The 18,459-nt window shown below is 43.4% G+C and overlaps 1 protein-coding gene across 2 annotated transcripts in view; it reads right to left on the reverse strand.

Moving 5' to 3' along the window:
• The window catches only part of slc23a2 (solute carrier family 23 member 2), a 77,142-nt gene that overhangs the window by 17,409 nt on the left and 41,274 nt on the right, over window positions 1-18,459 (reverse strand). For both annotated transcript variants that reach the window (XM_042101601.1, XM_042101600.1), the window contains exons 6-10: window positions 11,962-12,050; window positions 10,899-10,966; window positions 9,237-9,418; window positions 6,488-6,608; window positions 65-221 (exon numbers count right to left, since the gene is read on the reverse strand). In XM_042101601.1, coding sequence (XP_041957535.1) covers window positions 65-221; window positions 6,488-6,608; window positions 9,237-9,418; window positions 10,899-10,966; window positions 11,962-12,050 — 617 coding nt within the window. The remainder of the gene's footprint in view (window positions 1-64; window positions 222-6,487; window positions 6,609-9,236; window positions 9,419-10,898; window positions 10,967-11,961; window positions 12,051-18,459) is intronic.

An 18,459-nucleotide genomic window follows, 5' to 3' on the forward strand; every position in this document is an offset into this window, starting at 1 on the left:
CTTATCGAGCGCCAGTCCCACTTCACTACAACTATAGGACACACACACACACACACACACTTACAGGGGTAGGGTATTTTGAACCAGGGGGCGGCCGCGAGCACCCCGTGGCGAGCGTCTGTGCGGGCGTAGTAACCGTACTGGTCACTCTCGGGCGGGAACACGTCTGTGATGGTGAAGATGAAACACAGGAACCACGACACCAGGATGGCCATGATGATCTGAGAGAGAGAGAAAGAGAGAGAGATGGGGGGGGGGTGGAGAGAGAGAGAGAGAGAGAGAGAGAGAGAGAGAGGAGTTAAGAGTTGGAGGTGTACTTCTTTCTATGCTGTGATAAGTATCTACCCCAAAGACACCAATACTTCGACATATTTATTACGACCAAGATGGCGGCGGGGACGCATCGCGACGCCCTGTGTCTCACTTTTGGACATCGGTTCCTGCACTCCCGACATCTTTATCAGCGTAATTCCAGAGATTGCTTAATCAGCGAGACCTACAAAGTCCCGCCACGCCAACTGGGGGGAACTTTAGATGGATCAGAACACGTAAACAAAGAGGCTCTCGCAGAGGAGTTTGAGCCAGGCTAAAGCTAACTCCACATCGACTCGCTCTTCCAAGTCTTTTCCTCACCAATGTTCACTCCCTGCCGAACAAAATGGATGAACTGCGGCTGCAGATCACCACACACAGACTGATTATGAACTGCAATATCATGATTTTTACAGAAACTTGGCTTAACAGCGAAACACCCAACAGCGCAATATCAAGCTAGCTGGACACTACATCCTACATGCAGATAGAACAGCTGTTGTCCCCCACCTTGGACACTCTGATCACCTGTCATTGTTTCTACTGCCCAAGTATTCAGCACTCATCAAATGTGTGAAACCAACAGTGAGGACAGTCCAAGTGTGGCCATAGGGAGCTGACTCGGCACTTTAGCAGCGTTTAGAAAACACTGACTGGAGAGTGTTCGCAACTCAGGTCACCCATTACCTCCACACGGACATTGACTCATACGCCTCCTCCGTTCTGGACTGCATCAACTCCAACATCAACAGTATCACCACCCTCAAATGCATTACCACTTTCCCTAATCAGAAGCCATGGAGGAACAGTGAGGTCAGACTCCTGCTGAAGGCACGAGACATCGCATTCAGATCAGGTGATGCTCAAGCCTATAGCTCATCCAGGGCTAACCTTAAAAGGGGCATCAAAAAGGCAAAGCACAAGCACAAGCTAAGGATGGTGGATCACTTCAAGAACAACTCTGACCCCCGACCCATGTGGCAAGGCATCCAGGCCATCACAGACTACAAAATTACTAACTCATCCCCCTCCACCACCGACACCTCCTTGCCTGATGGTGGAGGGGGTGGAGTTTTGTAGCCTGTGATGGTCTGGATTCCTTGACACATGCGTCGGGGTCAGACACCACCTTGCCTGATAGTGCCCGTGCCAAAACACTCTACAGCAACGAGCCTTAAAGGAATTATCCGGAGTAAAATGCACCTTAGATCAATTTATTTATTTTTATATATATATATATATATATATATATATATATATATATATATATATATATATATATATATATATATATACATACATACACACACACACACTTTTTTGATCGCGTGAGGGAAATTTGGTCTCTGCATTTAACCCAATCGGTGAATTAGTGAAACACAAACAGCACACAGTGAACACACAGTGAGGTGAAAAACACACTAATCCCGGCGCAGTGAGCTGCCTGCTACAACGGCAGCGCTCGGGGAGCAGTGAGGGGTTAGGTGCCTTGCTCAAGGGCACTTTAGCCGTGGCCCACTGGTCGGGGCTCGAACCGGCAACCCTCCGGTTACAAGTCCAGAGTGCTAACCAGTGGGCCACGGCTGCCCTAATTTACGGATGATTGGGAGTACATACGTTGAGTTGACATCAAAGTCATGTCATTCGGATGTGTTTTGAGAAAGTTCGATTTTACCATTTTTAGTCAAAACTCGTTAGCGTGGAAATGAGAAGGGCATATTATTTTGCTGCTACAAAACACTATTTTTATACCTCTTCTACAGTTCCAAACAACATTACACTTACGTGGTAGTGAGTAGAGGGTCCCTAAAGCCAAACCGAAGTATCCCGAGGTCTTTATTTATGTGGTCGGATAGAGAGTCCAGAATGAATTTCATCAAGCCAGTACCTTTCCGTAAATGTTGCCATCTTTGCTGCCATCTTTAGGGGAAAGTCCGTAGGAGTCGATTGCCAAGTGTGGAGTAACATGCTCTGGAAATTTTGTCGCCGTTTAAAAAAAAAAAAAAAAAAAAAATAGTCCAGTCCATACAACTTCATTTCAATTCCAAAAGAAATACTGGACTAAAAGTGCATTTTACTCCGGATAATTTCTTTAATGACTACCATCCAGTTGCACTCACCCCCTTAATCATGAAGTGCTTCGAGAGGCTAGTCCTGGCCCACCTCACCCTCACTGGACCCCTTCCAATTCACCTCAGTGTTTCCCATACATTGACTTATTTGTGGTGGCCCACCACAATATCAACATTGACCACCACACAATGAGATTCCTGGTTGTACTAAATTGTGCTTAAATCTGGTTAGAATCATAACCACACTGCACTAATTTGTTAAAAGCTGTTGCATTCAAGTTAATTCTGCAAACCTACCACCATAAATACAATTCAATTCTGTGGGAAACACTGTACCTACCGTCAGAACAGGAGCACAGAGGATGCCATCTCTACCGTCAGAACAGGAGCACAGAGGATGCCATCTCAAAGGCACTTCACTCCACTCTGTCCCACCTTGACAATAGCAACACCTATGTGAGAATGCTGTTCATTGACTTCAGATCAGCATTTAACACAATCATCCCCTCCAAACTGATCACCAAACTGGGCATCAATACCTCCCTCCGTTACTGGATTCTGGACTTCCTAAACAACAGACCGCAGTCTGTTAGGTTAGATAACCTCACTTCCTCAACCCTCATCCTGAACGCCGGCATACCACAGGGCTGTGTGCTGAGCCCTCTCCTTTACTCCCTCTTCACCTACAACCCCGATAAAGAAGGCTCACCAGCATCTCTTCTTCCTGAGAAGACTAAATAAGGTCCACCTGTCTCCTCAGATCCTGTCGAACTTCTACCGCTGTACCATCGAGAGCATCCTCACCAACTGTGTCACTGTATGGTATGGCAATTGCTCTGCCACCGACTGGAAAGCACTGCAGAGGGTGGTGAAAACTGCCCAATGCATCATCGGCTCCTCACTCCCCTCCATCAAGGCCATCCAGGGCCATCATCAAAGACTGTTCTCACGCCAACCCACAGACTGTTTACCCCACTCCCCTCCAGGAGGTGTCAACCAAACAAGCCAACTGTAAACCATACCACTTCCTTAGCTGTATACTACTGTCTACACTGCACTATATATCTTATACTGTTTATACGGCACCAGCCTTTACTGTGTATATCACATTGCACTTTTCTTCTTTTGAGCACTTCTGGTTAGACACAAACTGCATTTCACTGTCTCTGTACTTGTACAATAACAATGACTATGACAATAAAGTTGTATCTAATCTAATTTAATCTAATCTAACATTTAGCAAAATAACCCCAAATTGCATCACACTGGATGAGCAGGGGAAACATGCTCTGATCTTGGGAGACGATCCCAACATCTTCCTACCCACCATATTCTCCAGCCAACAATGGGCGTCGCCATGACACCTCAGTATTCAGAAATCCGCTTTTCTATTTCCGTCCGAAGTTGAGCTGTATTGATTTTAATGTGGCGGTAGACAGTGCTTGGCGTATCCTAAGCCATGTAAAAGCAATATTTTATATTTCTCTGTCAGTCATACATTATATAGAATATCCATATTGAGTGCAGAATTGTCAACATTTCAAAATAAGAATATGTTGAAGCATGTTCTAGCTGGCCTGCTGAGACTGCACTAAGTTACAATGTGAACAGAATGGATGGAAGATGAAAACTTTCAGAAGATTTCAGATTTCAAGAATAAGGTGGATTAGCAGCAAACTAGGTGTCCTCACTCCACAATGAGAGAAAGCATTCCTTAAATGCAATCCCCCTGTTACCCAACAACACAAAACCTCCAGCCTGTTACACCACCTCTCCCTTTCATTCTATTAATCTCCAGCCTGTTACGCCACCTCTCCCTTTCATTCTATTAATCTCCAGCCTGTTACACCACCTCTCCCTTTCATTCTATTAATCTCCAGCCTGTTACGCCACCTCTCCCTTTCATTCTATTAATCTCCAGCCTGTTACGCCACCTCTCCCTTTCATTCTATTAATCTCCAGCCTGTTACACCACCTCCAGCCTGTTACACCACCTCTCCCTTTAATTTCCATTCATCTCCAGCCTGTTACACCACCTCCAGCCTGTTACACCTCCTCTCCCTTTAATTTCCATTCACCTCCAGCCTGTTACACCACCTCCAGCCTGTTACACCACCTCCAGCCTGTTACACCACCTCCAGCCTGTTACACCACCTCTCCCTTTAATTTCCATTCATCTCCAGCCTGTTACACCACCTCCAGCCTGTTACACCTCCTCTCCCTTTCATTCTATCCATGCCCATCTGGTCTGTCCACCTGTGTGTCTAATCTGACGTGAGGTTTTATGTTTTCTACATTCCTGTACTGTATGCTTTGGCAACACTTTTTATTTTCAAATGGTCATGGTAATAAAGCTCATTGAATTGAGAGATAAAGACCAAAAGAGGTAGAGGGAGAGAGAGGGGGGGGAGAGAGAGAGATAGCTGACCCGATAATGATACACTCGCACATGCGTGTGTCTTCTGTGCCTGGAGGAATGTATGTGTGTATAGTGTGTGTGTGTGTGTGTGTGTGTGTGTGTGTGTGTCTTCTGTGACTGGAGGAATGTATGTGTGTGTGTCTTCTGTGACTGGAGGAATGTGTGTGTGTGTGTGTGTGTGTGTGTGTACTGAGGACAACACCACAGACAGTGTGTGTTTAGTTGCGCTAGGACACTCTACAAATACAGCCTGTAAACCATGCAGATAATTAGCAGACTTAATGTCCCGAAGAGAGTGTTGTGCAACATGAAATGTTATCAAACCCTCAAAAAAATTCCACAAAAAAAATGCTTGGTATTTTCCTACCTACTTAATATTGCATCTTAAATAAGACGGTTCATGGTAGCTTCTATAATTAAATAGTTCCCTCACTCTCGACCTCAAGCTGGTGCGTGGAGAGGGCTCTGGCACATAACTAACACGCATCACCCAGGTAGGAGCTACACACTAGTGATGGTTAGCGGGAGATAGAGAGAAGATATTGTTGATGGTTAGCAGGGTTCCCCCTTCAGTGTAAAGTGCTTTGGGTTCTTCGATAAAGCGCTATAGAAATGCAAGATATTGTTGATGGTTAGCAGGGTTCCCCCTTCAGTGTAAAGTGCTTTGGGTTCTTCGATAAAGCGCTATAGAAATGCAAGATATTGTTGATGGTTAGCAGGGTTCCCCCTTCAGTGTAAAGTGCTTTGGGTTCTTCGATAAAGCGCTATAGAAATAAGATGTTGCTGTTGTTGATCTAATCTGCTCATGATGATCACTTATGATCAGAGAGTCTCTCTCCTTAAGTGAATGTGCTTGATGTGTGTGTGTTTGCCAGTGATATAATCCACCTGCCACCTGGACATAGATCTGCCTCTGTCTCTACACAGCACTGATCACATTTATATCAAATGGCCCCTTATTAGAGAGAGAGAGTCTTTGTGTCAATGTGTGAATAGCGGAGTGAGTTAGCAACTGTGTGTGTCTCTGTCTGTCTGACTGTGTATGTGTGTGTGTGTGTGTGTGTTTGCCAGTGATATAATCCACCTGCCACCTGGACATAGATCTGCCTCTGTCTCTACACAGCACTGATCACATTTATATCAAATGGCCCCTTATTAGAGAGAGAGAGTCTTTGTGTCAATGTGTGAATAGCGGAGTGAGTTAGCAACTGTGTGTGTCTCTGTCTGTCTGACTGTGTATGTGTGTGTGTGTGTGTGTGTTTGCCAGTGATATAATCCACCTGCCACCTGGACATAGATCTGCCTCTGTCTCTACACAGCACTGATCACATTTATATCAAATGGCCCCTTATTAGAGAGAGAGAGTCTTTGTGTCAATGTGTGAATAGCGGAGTGAGTTAGCAACTGTGTGTGTCTCTGTCTGTCTGACTGTGTATGTGTGTGTGTGTGTGTTTGCCAGTGATATAATCCACCTGCCACCTGGACATAGATCTGCCTCTGTCTCTACACAGCACTGATCACATTTATATCAAATGGCCCCTTATTAGAGAGTCTTTGTGTCAATGTGTGAATAGCGGAGTGAGTTAGCAACTGTGTGTGTGTGTGTGTGTGTGTGTGTGTGTGTGTGTGTGTGTGTGTGTGTGTGTGTGTCTGTGTATGAGTGCAAGCGCGTATAGGGACTTACTGGGAACATCTTGAAGAGCTGCAGCCGGTACGAGGTCCATCCCTTCTTGGCCTTGTAGATGGGGAGAGGCAGCTGGACATTACGGGCGTACTGGGAGAACAGCAGGACCAGGAAGATGGTCCTGAAGAGAGAGAGAAAGAGAGATGGAGGGAAAGAGAGGGGGGGGAGGAAGAGAGAGAGAGAAAGAGAGATGGAGGGAAAGAGAGGGGGGGAGGAGAGAGAGAGAGAGAGAGAGAGAGAGAGAGAGAGAGAGAGAAACAGATGGAAGAAGAAATTCAGCCCGTTTGTATATTTAAAAGAAGTGTCATTAAAAATGCTCTTAATTTAAAATCACATTAAGCAACACCACGCCAGTATTCAGTGGGGGCAGATAGTGTGTGTATTCTGTGTGTGGATCTGTGTCCTTTACATCATAGTGGGGGGGGGGGGGGGTCTACACACACATAACTGCTTAGTTAACTGGTGTTGGTGTACCAGTGTAGAGGTGTCGTATCGTGTGATATCTGAGATGTCTGCTCCCTCAGTGGTCGGAGGCAGACACACACACACACACACACACACACACACACACACTGAGGACTAACTTCACTGCAGAGAAAGTGATTAATGACTCTGGGGTGACTCTGCATTAATCCTCAGCGTGACCTAGTGTGTGCCCCACACACACACACACACACACACACACATACTTACAGCCAGGCTTGGAATTTCATAATCTTAGGGGCAAAGCCACTTGGCCTTCAGTTGGGCATATTTGGCAGGGGGCACAAAGGCCACACGTCAGGGCATCAAGGCCAAAGTTAACTATACAGTAGGCTACATAAAATGTTGCATTTAGCCTATTCACAGCAGTAGACCTGCATCACTGTATGAAACATTACAAAAACATAAAACATGACATACATAGAACTGTAAATCATCTGATTTTAATATTTGCAGATATATAGGCCAGGGCTCCAAACCGGTTCAAGGAACGAAAACGAAAACCGAAAACGAACGGAATTAAGGAATTTTACGAGGAGCGGAAACGGAAACGAAAACAAAATGGTCTTCAACTGTTCCGGAACAGAAATGTTATTCTGAAATCCACAAAACCGGTTAATACATTTTTTTTTTCGTTCTCTATATATTTTATAAAATTTCACAAAAGCATAAGTGTTCTACTCGTTTGATTGTAGGCGAACAGCCTAATAATTTGATTTCTGCAGTTTGAAAAAAATAAAAAAATAAATAAATAAATGGACCTTTGGTCCAAATGGGTATATTTTGTCTTGCTGTTGTAATGTAACCTATCCGTCTGCCACTTCGGATCTTAGGCCAGCTCGTAGCGTAGGCTACTGAAACGGATTTGGAAATTGTTTGTAGCCTATGCGTAATAGCCTATTTTGCCTGTCCACGCCTTGTCGTTTTAAAGTCGGGATTTGAAATGTTTGCGCAATTATAGCCTATTCTATGTAGAAGAGTTAAACGGGAAATTTGAGATAGGCCTTGTCAGCAACAGACAGGTTCGTTTATAAACAGGGTTGGAATTATAGCGCAAGCCAAACACTGCCGGAACTTTAAGAACGAACGATATTTTGCATTCCGAACCGGTTCAGGACTGATATGTTGGTGGCGGAACGCATGCAAGAACGAAAACGTTAAACATAGGCCTACCTGAACCGTTCGGAACGGAACGTTTGAAAAATAATTTCATTTTCAAGCCCGGATATAGGCTATATTTAACATTTATTTTGTATTTGGCCTGTTATGAAATCATGTATTGAACAATTTAAGCACAGCTCAGCTTTAAGAAACTCAAATAGCCTACATGCATGCTTAGCATCTTGTGATCATAAGGCTACTTTCACTCAGATATCTAGGCGATATTTGTAACATTTGTTTTGTATTTGGCCTGTGATGAAATCATGTATTGAACACTTTGTGAAACTTAAAGCCAAAGTTGGAGACATGCATGTAGAAATTTGGTACAAATTCAAAACCGGATTACTCTGGAATGGCTAACTGTACAGGGGAATGCGTTGCACCTTTGTGTTCGGCAAGGTCTGCTGTTTATTCTGATATGATTTGTCATGTGTTGAGGGAAGAGTTCGTGAAGTATTCCACCGAGATGAATGGGTAAGGAGGTGGGCGCAGAACTGTTTGATTAAATGAAAGTTACTTTTCACGCGAACCATTTACCACAGCAACTAGTGGCCAACATTGTTTAAAAGCTGAGAAAAAAACTCTACTTCGTGAGTAGTTCAATAAAGAAGAATGGGTGAATTTGGATGCACTTTCTTTGTTGCTGTGCGCGGTCACTTTCTCCACTGCTGTGAATGCTTAAAGATTATTTTGACAGCCCATCTAGCTAAATAAAATTCGCTATTAGTCGGATGCAAAGCAGAATATTGAAAGAAGGGGGCACCAAGGCCACAGTGGCCTGTGAACCTCCAATTTTCAAAGGGGCATCAGGGCCAACGCAAGGGGCAATGACAGCCATGGCGGCTGTGAAATTCCAACCCTGCTTACAGCGTGGCAATACCCCAATGTTTACCACACACAAACACACACACACACGCAAGCACACACAAACACACACACACACACACACTTACAGCATGGCGATGCCCCAGTGTTTGCCACACACACACTTACCTACAGCATGGCTATACCCCAGTGTTTGCCACACACAAACAGACGCAAGCACACACAAACACACACTTACAGCATGGCGATGCCCCAGTGTTTGCCACACACACACACTTACAGCATGGCGATGCCCCAGTGTTTTCCTGCGCGCTCGCCGGCTGCCTGGAAGCCGGACAGTCCAATGAGGGCCACGGTGGGGGTGATGGTCAGGGGCCCAATGTATTTCAGCAACAACCCTGGCAGACCCAGCGCCCCAATACACACCTCGATCAACGAGGAGAAGATGATCGCCCCCTGGATCTGTGCAGAGAGAGAGGGATGGAGAGAGAGAGGGAGAGGGAGAGAGAGATTCACCGTTTATTCTGTGTTCAAACTTTATAATCACAATGCTGTCATTCTGTATTCTTCCTTTTAGGTCACTACTGAGCCATTTGCAGCACTGGCTTTGGCAACACTGCACTCTAATAAAGCACCCTTTGAGTTTGAATGAGAGGGAGAGAGATATTAGATCACTACTTATATTAATGCTCTGGCAATATTGAATCTTCCGTCATGCCAATAAATATTATTGAATTTAATTGAACTGAATCAAATTGGGGAGAGAGAGAGAGAGAGAGAGAGAGAGAGAGAGAGAGAGAGAGATAGGAGAAAAAGAGGGAGGGAGAGGTAAACCAAAAGAGAGAGGAGAGAGAGAGAGGGAGAAAGAGAGAGAGTTGCTCCATAACGTCTGCCATCCTCTAACTCTACAGACTCAGAGAGACTCACTCCAATACCTGATCAGGGATGAGACAAACTCCTCTTCTATTTGATCACGTCTTCCCTCAGAGGGAAACTCTCTCATCTTCCCTTCCAACCAACACACACTCATTCGCCCAGCCACTCTCTGATCCTTTCTTCCAGAGACCCTTCTGCCATCTCTCCTCTCCTTCATCCCCCTATTATTTATTCCTTTCTTTCTTCCTCTTTTTCCTTAACTCTCCTCCCTTCTGATCAGTTCTTCTCTTACTCTCCTCTTCTCCCTTCTCTTGTAGGCACATTCTGCTGAGTCACCATCACCAAGTAACTCTGAGTCTCACCACCAGTGACAGAGCCACTGCGACGTGTATATGTGTGTGTGTGTGTGTGTGTGTGTGTGTGTGTGTGTGTGTGTGTGTGTGTGTAGACATCTCTCTAAATGGGCACACCCTCAGCAGAAAACACAGGGACAGATCGAGCCTAAAGCGCGGAGTCTCTGTGCGTGTGTGTGTTTCTCTGAATGGACACTGGGTGGGCTGTATCCAGTCCAGACCTGTCTAAGTGGGAGAAACTCTGATAGCATCTGCAGTGTGGGCTTATGGACTCACAAGAGCCTATCAGACAAACATGTGAGGTCATTGTTTTACAAACATTGCACCCACTCACGCACGTCACACACACACACCGCACGTCACACACACACACCGGACGTCACACACCAAAAGCAATTGTGGCCCCGACAGCTCCACGGAACTCTGTAGGGAACTCTTCAACCCTCATTCCAAGGGCTACTCAGAGCTAAACGAATTTAGCCTCATTTAGGCTAACGACTTTTAAATCATTTTGCTAATTGAATACTAAACATGGTGGCGACGCGGCCACACACCACACAAAGGCTTTAGTTCATACTCCTAATACATCACTCACTGCTCATCACTTCCATTAGGGCCCATCAAATCTTCTTCTTCCTGCACACACACACACACACACACACACACACACGCGCACACACACACACACACACACACACACACACAGACCGTACCTCTCGTATTCGTGGATGCCAGATGTGTTCTGTATGAAGCAATTCGGTACTGTTGGAGCTCTGAATATCTGTAGTGACACACAAACAAGTGTAAATAAGAACATAGGGTGTACACACAAGCACACACAAACACACACGCACACACAAACACACATTGCACCTTACACAAGCACACACATACACACACACAAACACACATTGCACCTTACACAAGCACACACAAACACACCTTACACAAGCACACACACACACTAGGGCTGGGATAAGCGATTCTTTTTTAAACGATTAATCTAGCGATTATTTTTTCGATGCATCGATTAATCTAATGATTCATTTTTTCAGTCCGATTCGATTTCGATTCGATTATCTCCCCATTAATTCACTAATAGCTTATACATGATACCCTTATACATGTTTATTTACACATCTGAAAGAAAAAAAACATGAATTCTTTAACATTGCAATATATGTTTATTGCTCTTAAGATTCCAAAATAAAAGACTATATTAATAATAGACTAAGTACAAAGTAATGCATTCTTAGTCAGAGGTAGCATTCAATAAAGTTCAGTAGTGTAGGCCTATATCTAATTGAGTGTCTGTCATTTTAAGACGTTCGTGTGGGAATCCTTGCAATTAACATTAACACAGTTAAAAGGCTGCTTATGTGTGGATGCAATTCATAATGTAGTTAGTTCAAATAACGGTTCGTACTTCTCCTTTGGACAAGCACTTTTGAGTCTTGGAAAACACTTTTCCATTTACATCGGGATTTTGCAAACATTCAGAGTCAATAAAATGAGCCCTGCATGAGTAACGAATAAGCAGCTGCAAGTAAGCATGCTAAACTTGACACCCAAACAGTATTCTAACGTTAGCTTTGAGATACTGCTTGATTGCATACTTTAACTTAACTTAGTTTAGTCTCCTCAATGTACTATGTTGTGATAAGACCTTAGCAGAGAAATCAAAGAACATGACATAACATGCATGTGTGTGTGTCTGTGTGCGTGTGTGTGCCTGTGTGTGTGTGTGTGTGGAAGAGAGGCAGTTTTGAGTATCACCTGTATTATTGCATTTCCATTTCTCCAGGGACAGAATGGCTCTAGCTGGGGCTAAGAAGGCAAACGCACTGGCCTGGAAGAGAGGCAGACTGCAACACACAAAAACAAAAAAATGTCAGGTGGCGCAACCAAAAGTTTCTTTTAAAAAAAGCCAACACTTAGGTTAGTATACCTGAGAGTGTCTACAGTGCTTAACACATTATTTTGTAGTTGACCTTTGTATTAAAAGTAACTTATGAATGCTTTATTGTAGAGGGCTAATAGAACAATTAGGTACAGCACATTTCAACCATTTCTTCACTTTAATCTACTATTACTTGGTTTAAATAAATATTTTACCTGGTTGCACCACCTGCCACTTTTGCTACTAATTATACCCGCATCTTCTTGGACACCTATATAACCTTAGACTTTGCTAGCAAGTTCATCCATTCAATTTTCCAATACAATAAAGAGTTTTATTAAAATAACTTTTTCTTAGTTTTACATTGGTTTTACCACCAACTATGAAGACAAAGAGCTTTTTTTTTTTTAAATCAATATTTGAGAGAAATTTTACGTTTTACTCATCAGTTGGGGTCCTCTTGATTGAATTTCCCCTGGGGATCAATAAAGTACCTATCGATCTATCTATCTACAATTTAAGAGCTAGTAAACCAACTTAAATAATAAAATGATGCCCCCATATTTATTTTTAATTTCCTTACCTTTTGAATTCTATATTTAATACTTTTCACATAGTGAACAGTAATGGACTCGGACACAGACATCTGCATGTCACGTCACTGACCCATGTATCAATCACCAAGCACCAAGATAATCCTCCAGGAGTTTGCAGTACCCTCATCTCACCTCTAGATGGCCCCACACCACAGCGAGCCCTGTGATTGTAAGCCTTACATCACTAACCTCTATGACACCAGTGTGCGTGATGATACACCTCTGCACTACCTCATGGTCTACCAAAGAACACTGATCCTGGATCATTGCACCTCACTAACTTGATTCCCCTCATGGAGTCAAAAGCACATATGACTGATATGGTTTAGCGTTGGCTCTGCTTAGAGGGGAGCTTCACAAGAATGGCCCTTCACCCAAAGATGTTCTCAGACCACACACACACACTCACACACACACACACACACACACACACACACACACACACTCGGCAGCCAAAACCGTAACCACAACAGTCATATGACACATACAAGGGAAGTGTGCAGGGGTTGAGGAAATGTCAAGTGTGGAAAAATGTCCCCAAACAAAAGACTACCATGTCGCAAGACCTCACCACTCCACTGTCAAACTCTGATACTCTTCCGTGAGTACGGCAGACTCAGTTACTCCCCATGAGTCCTCATAAGGACATTAGGATCTACAGGTGACTGACAGACAGACAGACAGACAGACAGACAGACCTATCTAATAGACAAAGACAGACAGATCGAACAGTCTGACCTAATTTTAGTTTAGTTAGACCTAATACAGGGTACATGTATCTGCACATTTTCCAAGTGCAAATTTAAAGACCTAAGACCTTTTCAAGACATCTAAATGGAAAAATTAAGACTATACCACGGCAAAAAAAGATCCAACTTAAAACTGTTTTGTGCAAATAATTTTTTTCTACTAATTTTAACACCCACCCCATTTCGGATGTCTACAGAAGTTACCAAATATATTTTGGCGAAAGAAAATAATTGTGTGTGAATTACCGTCACAGCTATAAATGCCCAATTTTAGGGTCTGGGCTGCTAGCTTTTGAAGCTGGCTCTACATATCTTTGTGCTACTGGCTGAGGCTGACTGTTCTTCACCTGTGTCTGTAGTAGCCTAGGCTACTTGCCAAACATGTGTACTGGACTGGATTCCCTTCAATATTTTTTTCAAAGGTAGACTAAGCTATTTAAATACGACATTCAAAAAAAATATGCGGTTATATTTCACAACTTTTGCGTACTGGGAAAGGCTGGCAAACAAGCTGCAGACAGATATTAGGCCTACAGATAGCCTATTATAACTTAGACAGATATTTACTTAGGCTAGGCCAGCAAAACACGCTGGAGAGATGCAAACAGATCAACTTATTGAACGTTTGTTTTCTTTTTCTGTCGGCCCGTGGTTCCTTCATAAATTCGTCAGACGAGTGACAGAAGCACCTTGCATAATTGGACCAGCAGTCTTCGCGTCCATAGTTTGTGAAACGATACTTCATCTGAGCTAAGATTCTAGAAGCCCAGCGCAACTCCAAAAAGGAGGGCAAATGAGTGTCCGGCTTGAGGCTGCGCTGGACAGGGCTTTTAAACTGTCCAGCCTAAATCCGAACGTATGGCCACCTTATCACTAACTGGCTTACCAGCGCTTTCTCCCGCTCGCGTAGGCTACCTACGTATCTCTCAGGTCTCGGCTACACCACGAAAACGTAAGGCATATTTTTGCATATTCTTACCATTTTCACACCTTTAACAACACCCGTGAAAAACATCTTCACTCTGCAACCTCTACTATTCCTTCAGTAGCCTTAAAGTGACTTATACAATTGTGTTTAAAAATACATGGACACCACATGGACAATTCACTCGCTCTCTCCCTATCGCTGGTGGTCCCATACAAATTTAATACCTCCTTTTCGAAAATTCAAGACATTACAGACAATTTAAGACTTTTTTAGGCCTTAAAAACCGAAAGTTGTAATTAAGACTTTTTAAGACTTTTTAAGGATCCGCGGGAACCCTGCTAATAGACACAGAGAATGGAAATGGCTGCCATTGTGTTAACTTGAATAAATACAAACATTTGTATAAAAGGCATCCAAAGAGGTTCAAGAAGTCTGTTTAGAGTGAAAATATGCGTGTGTATGTGTGTGTGAGTGTAAGTGTGTGTGTGAGTGTGAGTGTAAGTGTGCGTGTGACTGTAAGCGTGTATGTGAGTGTGTGAGTAAGTGTGTGTGTGAATGTAAAGTGTGTGTGTGAGTGTAAGTGTGTGTGTGAGTGTAAGTGTGTGTGTGAGTGTAAGTGTGTGTGTGAGTGTAAGTGTAAAGTGTGTGTGTGAGTGTAAGTGTGTGTGTGAGTGTAAGTGTGTGTGTGTGTGTGAGTGTAAGTGTGTGTGTGTGTGTGTGAGTGTAAGTGTGTGTGTGTGTGTGTGTGAGTGTAAGTGTGTGTGTGTGTGTGTGAGTGTAAGTGTGTGTGTGTGTGTGTGAGTGTAAGTGTGTGTGTGTGAGTGTAAGTGTGTGTGTGAGTGTAAGTGTGTGTGTGTGAGTGTAAGTGTGTGTGTGAGTGTAAGTGTGTGTGTGTGTGTGAGTGTAAGTGTGTGTGTGTAAGTGTAAGTGTGTGTGTAAAGTGTGTGTGTGAGTAAGTGTGTGTGTGAGTAAGTGTGTGTGTGAGTAAGTGTGTGTGTGAGTAAGTGTGTGTGTGAGTAAGTGTGTGTGTGAGTGTAAGTGTAAAGTGTGTGTGTGAGTGTAAGTGTGTGTGTGAGTGTAAAGTGTGTGTGTGAGTGTAAGTGTGTGTGTGAGTGTAAGTGTGTGTGTGTGAGTGTAAGTGTGTGTGTGTGAGTGTAAGTGTGTGTGTGAGTATGCTTTGTCTCTACACACTGCTCCAGGGAAAGAGACAGAGGGAGAAAGACCGTGACAGGAACTGACAGAGGGTGATGAACTCTCTCTCTCTCTCTGTGTGTGTGTGTGTGTGTGTGTGTGTGTGTGTGTGTGTGTGTGTGTGTGTGTGTGTGTGTGTGTGCGTGTGTTTGACTTTTGGTGGAAATGGACATTTGCTGCAGGTGTTTCCAGCTGTGCAAAGACACACATGCGATGCATGCCTCGTGTTCAGACGCACGTGTCTGTGTTCCTGGCAGGGCCAGACGTGCACAAACTCCACCTTACACAATGAGTCATCAAATAGACCTGACGGCTCTAACCCCCCCCATCGCTCTCTTCTGTTCCCCTCTTCTTCTCTTCTTCTCCCTCTACCTCTCTTGCTTCCCCTCCGTACCACTCTCTTGTTCTCTCGCTTTCCCTCTCTTCCCCTTCTCCCTCCCTCCTTCCCTCCCTCTGTATCTCTCCCTAACCATCTCTCTCTCTCTCCCTAACACTCTCCCTCCCTCTGTCTCTCTCCCCCTCTCCTTTTGTCTCTCTTCCTAACCCTCTTTCTCTCTCTCTCTCTCATTTCCTCTCTCACGTTTCCCTGGAGACATGTGCTCTATGACGTCAAAAAAAAAAAAAAAACTGAAACACTTGACCCCTTTGTTCCATCTCAACCGCGCACATCACACACCAACACACACTCACACACACTCACCCATCACAAACCCACACACACCAAGATGGGAGCCAGGGGCTTCTAAGCATACACACACAGTGGCTGCCTCTCCGTAGCTCACATAGGTGAGAGTGAAGTGGTGAACAGAGAGAGTACTTTATTTAACCTCTATATAAATGATTTGGCCACCAACATAGAAAAAAACCTTTTCCCCAGGGCTCAACCTCCTGGGTAGAGAGATACAATGTCTACTCTTTGCAGATGACCTGCTCGTACTATCACCAACGGCAGAGGGACTGCAAGAAAGCCTTGATATAATAAGCAAATATAGCACAACTTGGGCCCTACCAATCAATCATGAAAAATCAAAAATTATGATCTTCCAAAAAAAACAATCAACATTTCACAATCGGCAAACAGTCAATAGAATAAGTAAAACATTATTGTTATCTAGGATTAATAATCTCATATACTGGAAAATTTGACAAAGCAATCATAGATTTAACAGAAAAGGCAAGAAAAACATATTATATTTTAAGAAAGTCATTAACTAAATACGATCCCCCGTTAAAAATATGGTTACAAATTTTTGATTCTGTAATTAAACCAATCTTATTATATGGAAGTGAGATCTGGGGCATTAAATATAAAAACAATTTGGATACTTGGGACAAAAGCCAGCCCGAAATATTCCATTTAGAGTTCTGCAAAAATGTATTAGGAGTAAACAGGAATTGCCCGAATATGGGTTGTAGAGCTGAATTAGGAAGATTCCCTCTCCTTCTCAAGATCCACAAAAGAGCGGCACAATTCTGGCATCACCTAAAACACAGTGAACCAAGCAGATACCACCACACTGCTGCCCAGCTGAGGGATAGATTCCCAGAGAAGAATCCCCTAGATTACCTTATTGAAAAACATGGCCTAAACAAAACTGACTCAACTATTGCTTCAAAATTACAACAATTAGAAAAAAACTCGAAAGAAAATTACATTAACAATTGGAGGGATAACATTAAACAAATAAGTAAACTCAATGTATTTAAATTAATAAAATCTGATTACAAATTGGCACCATATTTAACTCAAATTCCAAATTATAAACATAGAAAGCTATTGACAAGTTACAGGCTCAGCGACCATAGCCTTGCTATTGAAAAGGGGCGACACAGGCAAACCTGGCTGGCCCCTGAAAAGAGGATGTGTGCTCACTGCAGTGATGTAGTGGAAAATGAACAACATTTTTTAACTGAATGCAAATTATACAAACTTCTAAGGGAAGAATATTTTACAAAAATCGCAGATATCTGTCCCGAATTTCTTGACACAAACAATGAACAAAAAACTATCATTCCTCCTGGGGGAAGTAGACAGTTGTGTCTACCTAGCTGCTGAGTACATCCAATCCTGCCACATCCTGAGAGAACAGCCCATGTTACATGATCAATAACATAATAATCCATAGTTTTTTTTTTTTTCTGTTCATTTAAAAGCCAGGTGTTATTTTCATTATTATTAATATTATCCTTATTTGTATTACTATTATTGTTGTATTGAATGCTTTGGCAACACTGTAAAATTTACATTCATGCCAATAAAGCTTGTTGAATTGAATTGGAGAGAGAGAGAGGAGAGAGAGAGAGAGAGGAGAGAGAGAGAGAGGAGAGAGAGAGAGAGAGAGAGGAGAGAGAGTGAGAGAGAGAGAGAGAGAGAGAGAGTGGGTGTGTGCCCTCACGATGTGGTCACAAAACCAATCTCCTCATATCAGTGTCATCGAAAGCTGGCCTGGCAACAGGTCATTAGCCCTTAAGAGCGGCTGACACACACACACACACACACACACACGACACACAGGCTGCAGTATGACGTCTGTCAGCTTTTGTGTTACCGGGCTGATATCACAGCCAGACTGGAGCATCTCCACACACACACACGCTGTTTTGAGTTTCCATGATCCTGGGACTTCATTTAAAGCTGCAGTTGCAAGATTTGTTTGATCATATTCACTGAAACTGACACTATGCTCCGACAGAAACAACATAAATGAGCGGTTTCAGAAAAAAAAAAAAACGCACTTCTACCTCACCTAGAGCCTGTTATTTGTTTTGCAAAAATGCACAGCTCCCAGGTCTTCTGGTCCAATCAGAGCTGGGCTGTGTGAGATCTGACTGTCAATCACAGTCTGGTGCGCACTGACGAGCACAAACTCAATGAGAGGGTGCTTGGTGGTAGTAGGGGAGGGGCATCTT

The sequence above is a fragment of the Alosa sapidissima genome, chromosome 8 (genome assembly GCF_018492685.1).
Source record: "Alosa sapidissima isolate fAloSap1 chromosome 8, fAloSap1.pri, whole genome shotgun sequence".
In the NCBI taxonomy this organism is placed as follows: domain Eukaryota; kingdom Metazoa; phylum Chordata; class Actinopteri; order Clupeiformes; family Clupeidae; genus Alosa; species Alosa sapidissima.